The sequence below is a fragment of the Zootoca vivipara genome, chromosome Z1, assembly GCF_965207765.1.
Source record: "Zootoca vivipara chromosome Z1, rZooViv2.hap1.1, whole genome shotgun sequence".
Lineage (NCBI taxonomy): Eukaryota > Metazoa > Chordata > Lepidosauria > Squamata > Lacertidae > Zootoca > Zootoca vivipara.
In genome coordinates, this window is record NC_142583.1 from 15,930,497 (window position 1) to 15,941,494 (window position 10,998).

General features: G+C 45.0%; 1 protein-coding gene across 1 annotated transcript; it reads right to left on the reverse strand.

The window, feature by feature from the left end:
- Positions 1-1,055: 1,055 nt before the first annotated feature.
- SLC10A4 (solute carrier family 10 member 4) lies at positions 1,056-6,924 on the reverse strand. Its single transcript, XM_035112105.3, has 3 exons — positions 6,178-6,924; positions 4,428-4,638; positions 1,056-2,073 (listed from the first exon to the last, which is right to left on the reverse strand). The coding sequence occupies exons 1-3, from the start codon at positions 6,621-6,623 to the stop codon at positions 1,552-1,554; spliced, it is 1,179 nt and encodes a 392-aa protein (XP_034967996.1). The 5' UTR covers positions 6,624-6,924; the 3' UTR covers positions 1,056-1,551.
- Between the last annotated feature and the right edge of the window lie 4,074 nt (positions 6,925-10,998).

Here is a 10,998-nt window from a genome sequence, read left to right on the forward strand (position 1 = left end):
GAACGCTGTAGGGTTTTCTCCCGAGTAAACATGCAGAGGACTCGGCTGTTAACCGGTTTTCTAATGTCATATACAAATAATAATAGAAAGTAGTAGAACTGATTAAGCGCTGTGCATTAAAATTCCCACATGGCCTACAAATATACATTGAAAGGGGACAGTAAACTTAATAAGGCTGTAATCCTAGGCCCATTTACATGGAAGTAAGAACTCCTGAACTCAGCAGAATTTACTTCTCTGTAAATGTACTAAAGGTCCGCCTCTAAACGGGGAAAAGTCACCTTGAAATCAGGGCCCTTCAAACCATTCAAGACTGCAATCCTGTATTCATTTATCTGGGAGTAAACTGACTGAAACTCAATGGGCTTATTTCTGAATAGGCATGTACTGGATTGTGCTATATGTATATTATTTCTTAATTTCACTGCTAGGCCACATCCCACATGCAATTTATTTTACCTTGGTTACCTCTGAAGTGGTCCCACAAACTTTAATGATATGGCATTTCAGACTTTAGTAATATTTTACAATATACACATATTACGTTGCTATTTAGTCTGATACTAAACATAGTTAATTAAGTAAATCCCATTAAATTCAGTAGGACTTACTTTCTGGTAAATATGTTTGGGATTACAACCTTGGTGAACCATTGAAATCCTAGCTTTGATTCCCAAGCAAGTCCACATGACCTACAGAAATTGGAGGCCACATACTGTATTCAGGGATGTATGCTTTGCATGCAAACAGAACATAATTCAGTTCCTTGCTTCTCTGGTTAAAGGGCTAAGAAATACCCTTATTTGGCATCTTAGAGAATGGTTACGGGTCCAGCTCCTTGCCAGATTGCCAGATTTTTGCTCCGAGGTATCTACCCTGAAGAGTTAAGAAGCATTCAGTTTTTATAAAGGCCCCCACTCATTCGGAAGAGAGTTTCTCTTGACTACCGCTGTGGGAGGGAGATCTTGTTCCTCTTCTGTCTGTGAAAAGAGGGACAGCTTTGATATCAACTAGATGAAGCAGACAGTGTCTCATAAGTCCTCTTAATGGCTTGGTTTCTTCAGAAGAAATTTAATCACTGTGGTAAATATACAACATGAGTTCAACCTTTCCACGTATACAGAAGCTGAATAATGTAAAACAGATACAAAGCTTTTAAACAGCAAATGTTGGTGACACTCACTTACACAAGAACAAATACTATCAGCATTAATCCCCCTGTTCTTCTCCTCCCTCCCTCTCATACTAGTATTTAAAATTGCCTTGTAAAACCCCTCTCTTCAGCATGCAGTCTTCCTGCCTGCTTGCATTTCAGTATACTTTATTGTGATGGCTCATATTAATGACTGGTGGTGGTAGCTGAGGTGGTGGTCACCGGCGACTTGCTATTCATGGAGAAAAATACTGGCATTTTTACAAACCATATATGCTGAGGGAATCAAGATTACAGCAACTGCTTTGTGCCACCATCTTCTCCCTGCCTCCCGCTTTGACTGAACAGTTTGCTACATTATCCCACAACAGGACGTCCAGTTCAGGTCCTCCCTTCCTCTAGAGGGCAGTCTGCATCGGTTCCATGAGCACTGAGGCATGGCCCTCGGCAGTCACAGTGCCATAGGAAGTATCTGGCATTTCCTCTTCCTTCAGTTTTTTGTAGGAAATGTTCGTATCTTCTTCTTCTTCCCCTACTAGAGGCTCTTGTTTGTAGGAATCCTTGCCGTACACCTTATAGGCCAATACAAACAGACCAGCTTCGGCAGCCTGGAAGAGAGCGTAGAGCAAGGGGAACATGTACATGCTCCCAATAAGCTCTGGAGGGAAGGTCAGTTTGAGTATAGCAGTGCAGAGCTGTACGTTTTGGCAGCCAGTCTCCAGTGACACTGTCCTCTTGCAGTGAGGCGGCAAGCGAAATAAGGTTGCTATGCCATAACCACAGCCATAGCCAGCCAAGGGCATCAGCACAGCTACTACATAGACAGTAGCGGGGATAGTAGCCAGCAGATCAGGTCCCAGCATGGTACCGGTTAGAATGAAAAGGATCACCAAGGATACCAGGAGGGACCACAATGAAACCTAGCAAAGAAAGCATTGGATTAGATAGAGTAGGATTTTGGAGGACCGCTGCTCTTAATTACATATTACTATATCAATAAGCATACAGGTTATTTAAAATATATTTCAAGCATCAAGGAAAGCATGGAATCTGTTAAAACAAAAGACACATAAGACCGCTTCATTTGCCAAAGCATATGAATGTGTATGGGTGCTGTTATATAAATGAATGGTGTGTATTTGGTGACCACAGACAGAACTAGCAGGAGTAATGGTAGAACTGCTTGTTCTGTTTCCATTTATTATTATTTATTCCAATTTATTCATATACTGGTTTTGGGGTTTTTTGGCCCAAGGCTCCCCGAAGCAATGAAAGATATATTAAAACAAAATATACAGTAGAGTTCAGTGAAACGCCATAAAACAGCAGGATTGCAACATAGGTGGGCCAAAAGAGAGCCTTCCCTAGCTAGAGAATTAATGGGCGCTCTCAACAACCTCATATACCACATGCTTTGGGACTATAAAACTGAACAATGAGAAATACTAAAAAAAAAAAGCTTACCCCAATATAGAAGATTTAAGGGTGCTCTCACCACCTCCCCATTCTAATTATTCAGAGGTGCACAAGCAATCTATGTAATTAACGCAAAAGCATTTTTAAAACAAAAATGGATGGTCATGGTGGATAAGTTGCAGTAATTGCTGGAGAAAACTGATCATCTGAGCACATCTCAGTCTGGGTTCAGGCCTGGTAGCTTTCTGACAGTATATAGCACCCTTGCTCCAGGAACTGCACTCCTTGCCTGTATGCTACCAGGCCATGTTAAAGGTTTTGGTACTAGTGTACAAAGGCCTAAACAACTTGGGATCAGAGTGCTTCACTCTCAGTTGGCCAACTAGATCACTGATAATCATTAGGAGCTGAGCTTTCAGAGGTACCTTGTGCCCTGGAAATCAAATATATTTGTACCCAGCTCAGTAACGCCTACAATATGGAACATTCAATGAAGGCGAGGCAGATGATGGCATTGTATGACTCCTATGTGCCATAAGAAGATTATTTATTTAAGCAAACATTTCTAGAGTGCTAATTTTATCTGGTCACATTTAATACTCTGCTGTTTTATAATGTATGTTATTCTATATTTTAATTTGTTGTTAAATCACCTCTAGAGAGCAATGATTGTATGTGATTCTTAAATAATTTTTAAAAATAAATATTCAGGATAAATTGCAAATTACTAGTGTGGCCCTCATCTGCTACCAATTTACTTACTTATTTATTTATTTATTTATTTATTTGCTACTCCAAATCAAATTCCAGTGTATCTTGGGGTGGTAAGATGGCCCCTGAGAAAATCATGTGTGTTGTTGGAAAATTCTATGGGGCATTTATTTTACCCCACCCTTTTTATACTTGGCCCCCCCAAAAAGGCACCACAATGGCAAAAAACCCCACACATTTTATCTCACAAGCCACTTATTTTTTTCCCCCAGAAAGAAAACTGCAAGCGGTTGAAATTTAGAAATATTTAGAAATTTAGAAATATCGTTTAGTCGGACATGACTAAACGACTAAACAACAACAACACCACTATGCATATGGCAATGTCATAGGAGGACTACTGTGTGTGAATTCCTTCTGTGTAAATTCTGTAACAACAAAAAATGCTCTCAAGGCAGGATTTCATCTCGCGATACTGGACGGGGGATCATTGGTTGCAACGACTCTGCAAGACCTCAGATACCGGCAGCCCTGTTAGAGCGGTTCTTCACTTGGGAGAGGAAACACGACACTTGGCAAATAATGCAAAGGGGTCCTGTGCCTTCAGGACATATATGCTCTCCCACTGGCTCACTGGAGTAACACTTTAATTTCTTTTTTTTTAATTGTATTCTTACATTCATATATTCCACTTTGCCTCCAGGGAGTTGAAAGTGGTATATTCCTTTTTTTTTATCACAACATCCTTGTGAGAAAGAGTAGGCTGAGAGGCAGTCACCCAGTGAGCTTTTTGGCTAATTGGGGATTTGAACCAAAGTCTCCGTGGCCCTATAGTTTGACACTCTAATTCAGGCATAGGCAAACTCTAGCTAGAACCAAGAGCAGTGGTATAATTAGAGCAGGCATAGGCAAAGTCGGCCCTCCAGATGTTTTGGGACTACAACTCCCTTCATCCCTAGCTAGCAGGATCAGTGGTCAGGGATGATAGGAATTGTAGTCTCAAAACATCTGGAGGGCCGACTTTGCCTATGCCTGCTCTAATTATACCACTGCTCTTGGTTCTAGCTAGATGGAACTGTAGTCTCTGCCTGTATTAAGGCTCCTCCCTGTATCCCCTGTAAAGGTGGGCATCTGGGGCCTGGCTTACCTTCAGCAGGATGTCTGCCACCCTGGTGAATCTGTATCGGATGAAGACCCCAATGCCGATGGGGAGCAGAGTGCTGCATAAGGTCATGGTGACGGCGCCCAGGGGCAACAGGCGCACTAACGGGGTGTTGATCCAGGCTCGGCTGTAGATCCACAGGCAAAGAGGCATCAAGACCAGAGCAAGCAATGTAGACGATGTGGTCATGATTATACTGCCAGAGACGAGAGAAAACAGTTCCCAGAGGGAAAGATACGTGATGTACTGAAGTTCCTTCTACCGCCCCATTCACTTTCCATGGGCTGCTCAGGCGGCACATTTTATTGCAGAAGCCTCTTCCCTTTAGTCTTTCCAACCTCACACTGTCAGTGGGAACCTCCTGCCCGGCTGCTAATTTTATATGGGTGATTTATGCCTTTTACACTGTGTGTGTGTGTGTGTGTGTGTGTGTGTGTGTGTGTGTGTGTGTGTTGTATAAGCAGAAGCTGGTAGTTTTGAAATGGAAAGGCACCCTCCACAATTCGTTACAATGCACTGTCCTTGCTACGCGGCATGATGTGCTGCCTCTCATCTGCCCAGTGCAGGCTTCACTTAAACACATTATCTCTTTTCCCCACAGTCCACACTTTTCTCCTCTCCCTCCCCATCTTAAAAAACTTCCCACGCACACCCCAAACTCTGTTTTTCAGCACTGCTGTACTGCAGGGCGTGTCTGGCTATCAAGGTTCACAACACACACTGGCACAGTTCTATCTCCTCTTTGTGCCAGCTTGCAAGTGAAACTAGAGGGTCTTGGAAAGCGAAGAGAGAAGCAAGAGCTTAGCGGCTTATAAAAAGATGTACTGTGCAGAAGGAGGAGGCTGCCTACATTGTGTGGCTGTACCCCCCATAGCCGTGTCTTGCCTTCCCCCCATTAATTATCAATCCATAGAAACAGATGGTGGGGATTAAAGCCTGTAGGGAAAGTTGTTCCCCAAGCCCAAATGCATATGTCTGTTGGTGATTCCTGGCAGAGCCCTGCTGACAGAGCCTATCACGGGTGTGTAACAGGCAGACATTCAACAGGTGCATCTTTTATCAGGCTGGAGATGCAGCGACGGGCCAAACTTCCATTAGGAAAGGCAGATAACTCCGGCGCAGGCGCTCTGCACTTGCTCAGTGGCACTTGCCTCTTTGCCCCACCCTCTGGGAACAGGGCATTCATTATAACTCATCTTTTACATTTTATCTCTCCGTTCCTTTTCCTCGCAGGACCTCCGTACCTTGAGCAGATGCTGTAACTGATAAGATATTTTACAGGTGGATTTGGCTTCCATCGTGGGGGGGGGATGGGAGGGAGAGGAGGGCACTACACCTGTTGAATGTCTGCTCGCCATCCCAATGTGAATGGAAATAATGCAACTTTAAGGCGAAAACACCGATTTCAGACAGAAGCACCCACAATCTCTCTCCTCCCCGCTTCCTCCTGCAGGAGAAATGCACTCAGTCTCGCTGTCACCCTTTTTCCTAGAGGATGGGCGGGGTATAAATAAAAAAATGTATGTATGTATGTATGTATGTATGTATGTATGTATGTATAATGTAATACACATGTATGTGTATTATTAGTATTAGTATTATTAGTAGTAGCATTATTATTATTAGTAGTAGTAGTAGTAGTAGTAGTATTGTTACTAGCCGTTTGGCTCTTCTTGCCCAGCGGACCCCCACCCGGCCTCCAGCTTCGCCCTCCCTTCCCTTCCTCTTCGGGTACCTGAGGTTCATGTCCCCGTTGACCAGGAGCGACATGATGTTGGAGAGGTTCCCCCCGGGGCAGCATCCGCACAGCAGGACGGTGACGGCGGCCACCTCGTCGAGGGCGAAGATGAGCGCCATCAGGAAAGCCACGAAGGGCATGAGCCCGAACTGGCACAGCAGCGCCAGCAGCAAGCCCAGGGGCCGCCTCAGCTGCGCGCCCAGCTGGCTCAGCTCCACCGTGCAGCCCAAGCCCAGCATGGCCACGAACAGAGCCAGGGCCACGAAGACGCTCAGAGCCTGGTTCAACGGGGTGTTCCAGAAAGACGGAGAGCCGCTGTCTTCTCTGGGCGCGAAGTCGGCCGTGGGCGCCCACGACGCAGCAGCCGGGCTGGGGACGGGGCTTTCGCTCCCGCCGCCCGAGGGGACCGTGGTGTTCCCGCGCTCTTCCCAGGAGCTGTCCATGGCTCCAGGCGGGCGTGCGCCTCCCTCGGACGCTGAGCTTCAAGTGAGGCGAGGAGAAGTGAGGAGCCCCCGTCAGGTGGGGACAGACAGACAGACAGACAGACAGGCGGGTGGACGAATGAGAGGGGGAAGAAGCTGAGGAGGCTGTCTCTGTGCGTCTGTCAGTCACTCCAACAGGCGCCCTCCGCCGCTCCTTCAGGACCTTGCCTCGCGGGCGGCCACATCCTTGGGAAGCTCTCGCGCGCCAAACTCACCGCTTTATTGGTTCTTTCCCGCCGCCGGCGGATGGATTTCTTGCATCGCATCACGTGTCTGTGAGTACCTTGCGCTCCTCTACAAAGGACAGGCGCCTTCTTCCCAATCTCGTTCCCAAACTGCGGTTTTTGTTTTTGTTCTATTTTGCTTTCAAAATTAAAACACACGCACAGAGAGAAATCCATGGCTGATGGCCAAGGATGGCTGAAACCCTCCTGAGAAATTTCCGCTTGAGAAGAAAACTCAGTGCCACTTCCCTGAAAAACCTTCGAATTCTTTGCACCTCCTGGTTACAAATGCAGGCGAAATTCAGGCGATATTTCATGCCTCTCTCCTGGAAAGTGAGCAGAGTGAGACTCTTTCTGCCTTTCCTCCCCCTCCCCCCTCAAAATTATTCAGACATCTATCTTGCCGGAACAGGACCACCCAAATGTTCTTTGGATGTTTCACTTTTTTTGGCATCTTGGCCAAGCAGGACCATCCAAATTTGCTTGGGATATTTCACCTTTATTGTGCAAAATTTGACAGCGATTCCAACTGTTAACAGCACAAGCCCTAACCATGGCTTCTCAGAAGTTCTGTCGAATTTGATAGGGCTTACTCGCAGGTGAACAGTTAGTATTGGAGCCTAATCGATTCAAGCACCCTCCTCTCTGTGACTGGGAGAGTGCATTTTCTCCATCCTTCAGCTACAGCATTTTTATACAAGGGGTGGGGGAATCAATAATTCCATCCGACAGCGTCACGAGGGCCGTGAGAAATGAGGTTCCGCGAGTGTGCAAGCCCCATTAATGGCTCTGCAAGAGCACTTAGCGCCTGGCAGATTGGGCGCATAAAAACAGGGACCAATTGTACACACTCACACTCTGCCATTTTCTGAGCCTTTCTTAAAATTATCCTTTAAGGCTGCTGAACTACTATGCCACCAGAGCACAGGAATTCTTGCAACGCTTTAAAAACAAATAAAAATACCAGTGATGCCCCAATCTGCCCCAACCTCAGAAAAAGACATGATATATATATTCTTCCAAATCCATGCTCTCCCTGTCCCCATCCATTACAAGAAATAGTGCAATTGTCTCTTTAAAGAAATGCATGGCACTACAGCCTTAAGCGTAAATACTAAGAGCTCACAACACAGACATGGATGAATGCTTCCTCCTGCACGTGGGCTGAAAAAAAGAAGCGGTTGGCAATAGCTTGGTGTTATAATAGCATATGCTTTGCATGCAGACAGTCTTGGGGTCAGACACTGTTGTCTTCAGCCAAAAGGGTTAGGCAGTAAGTCCTGGGAGAGACCCATTGCTGCTTGAGATCCTGGTGATCTGCTGGTGGTTAAAGTAGCCAAAATGGGGCAACATGGCCCATGCCTGACAGCTGGCATAAGGCAATTTCCTATGTTCGCATCAGTCATCCTTCAGTCATCCTTGTGTGTTGTTGCACAAAACAGTCCCAACTCCTGGCCTGACTGAGTAAAGGTGGGAAAGCCTTCTTCCTGAAATCCTGGACAGCTACTGCAATTAGTGTAGATATACTGGGACTAGATGAACAAATGGGTCTGAGAATATAAGGAATATTACAGCATGCCCAGGGAAGGGGGGGGGCAAATTAAGCATGAAATGATGTGGGCGGATGTTGCTCTTTGTGATACAGGCGTGATCCAATAGGTGCCTGTCAAACAGTGATCTTCTGTTATGTCAGTGGCAATAAATAATTATCATGTTTGCTGGGCTGCTGGATGAAAAAGGAGAAGATTGCTGTGAGATTTGCTGAGGAAACTGGATGATATTTCCAAAAATGAATCATTACAGGGAGGAAAGTTGTAAGTGTTCCATACAATATATCTAGTGTGGAAAAAAGATTAGCAGACAAAAAAAATTATATTTGGGGTTGCACATAGCTGTCCTTGTTTGTAGACACCAATTGAACCTGTCTTTTCTAAGCCTCCCTCTTGTAATTTAAACCTACTGTTATTAGCCCTCTCCTCTACTATTTCTTTCTGATAATCTTTTACATATTGACCCATCTCCTGCCCTCCTCCCTCCACTTAATCTTTGTTTCTTCAGGCTAAACATGTTCAGTTCTTTCAGTTTTCCCTGAGGGCAAGATAAGTGCACAGTCCTTTTTATCTACAAATGTAAATTCTGAAATGTGGGCTGGCGTTAGAGATATTTGCACAGCCATATACTGTGCAAATAGTATGTGGCGCTGTGGGTTAAAACACTGAGCCTAGGCCTTGCTGATCAGAAGGTCGGCGGTTCGAATCCCTGTGACGGGGTGAGCTCCCGTTGCTTGGTCCCAGCTCCTGCCAACCTAGCAGTTCGAAAGCACGTCAAAATGCAAGTAGATAAATAGGGGAGAAGGTAAACGGTGTTTCCATGTGCTGCTCTGGTTTGCCAGAAGCGGCTTTGTCATGCTGGCCACATGACCTGGAAGCTGTACGCCGGCTCCCTCGGCCAATAATGCGAGATGAGCGCGCAATCCCAGAGTCGGTCACGACTGGACTTAATGGTCAGGGGTCCCTTTACCTTTATACTGCAGAATTAGCTATAGAGGAGCTTTTTTACACTCAATTTTAGCGAGGACAGCTTTGCACAGAGTAAACGAAATTCCTCCTTTCACTCCAGTTTTCAACCTACCTTTTCTTATTTGCAGTTTAGTTTTGTAGGGGAAATGTTATGTTGAAGGGGGGTGGAAGCAACTCAGCTGTGAGAGCACATTTGCAAGTATAACAACAGAACAATTGTGAAATTGATATGCCCTAAAGGACAAAGATACATAGTGATTCAATAATCACTATACCACCCTGAGTACTCAATTCTTAACCAGTGTAGTAAACTATCACAAAAGGTATGCTAATCAAACAAGCAGTGTTGTGCAACAGGCAGACTGACTGTGAGGCAAATCTGGTCCAAAACCAGCCACTATTCTGCAATGCTGTTTATTAGCATTTTTAGCTCTGGTTAATCTTTTCAGTTCTGGTTAATCAGCTGTCCTTAGAAAGCAGAATTGGCTGAAACAAATCGGTTGTGCTGCTGTTTGTGCAATCTCTGTTTTTCTCCAGAAACAGTCACTTCAGCACTGGTTCTTTCAGTATTGTTGTTGTTGTTTAGTCGTTTAGTCGTGTCCGACTCTTCGTGACCCCATGGACCAGAGCACGCCAGGCACTCCTGTCTTGCACTGCCTCCCACAGTTTGGTCAAACTCATGTTCGTAGCTTCGAGAACACTGTCCAACCATCTCGTCCTCTGACGTCCCCTTCTCCTAGTGCCCTCCATCTTTCCCAACATCAGGGTCTTTTCCAAGGATTCTTCTCTTCTCATGAGGTGGCCAAAGTATTGGAGCCTCAGCTTCACGATCTGTCCTTCCAGGGAGCACTCAGGGCTGATTTCCTTAAGAATTGATAGGTTTGATCTTCTTGCAGTCCATGGGACTCTGAAGAGTCTCCTCCAGCACCATAAAGTATACAGTATACAGTATACAGTAGATTAAACATGGCCCCTACTGAAAGAAGCAAATCAAAATGAAAAGAACAAGGCAATCTTGCCCTGTTAGATCTAATAAGCCAAGCAGGGCAAGGGTCGAGCCATCAGGGGATAGGGAACATCTCCCTAAGGAAAACACTCTGTACATGGACAGGTAACAATATAACTGAAGCTGATCAGTTGGTAAGACAATGCCCTGGACCACTCTACCCTAGACTATGTGGCAAAAAGCAATATACGTCAGAAGTGAGAAATTTTTGTCAGCAAACATAGCACATTCAGCTTGCAAGGGCTCTCTGGCAACACCCTGGGTTGAATTAGCTCTCTAATTATTATTAAAATATTGGTATGTTGGATGACTTTGAGCAGATATGGTGGCAACAGTTAAGAGGTCTTTACTACGATCACTGCTGCCAAGTACTGTATGTTCTAAGCTACATTTGTGTTCTGCAGCAGGTAAACTTTCCAAACTCTGCCTTGTGTTGAAAATTGAGGGTCCAGCTTGTGAATGAGATCTCATCTTTCTTTCTTTCTTTCTTTCTTTCTTTCTTTCTTTCTTTCTTTCTTTCTTTCTTTCTTTCTTTCTTTCTTTCTTTCTTTCTTTCTTTCTCTCCCTTCCCAAAGAGAATAATTTAA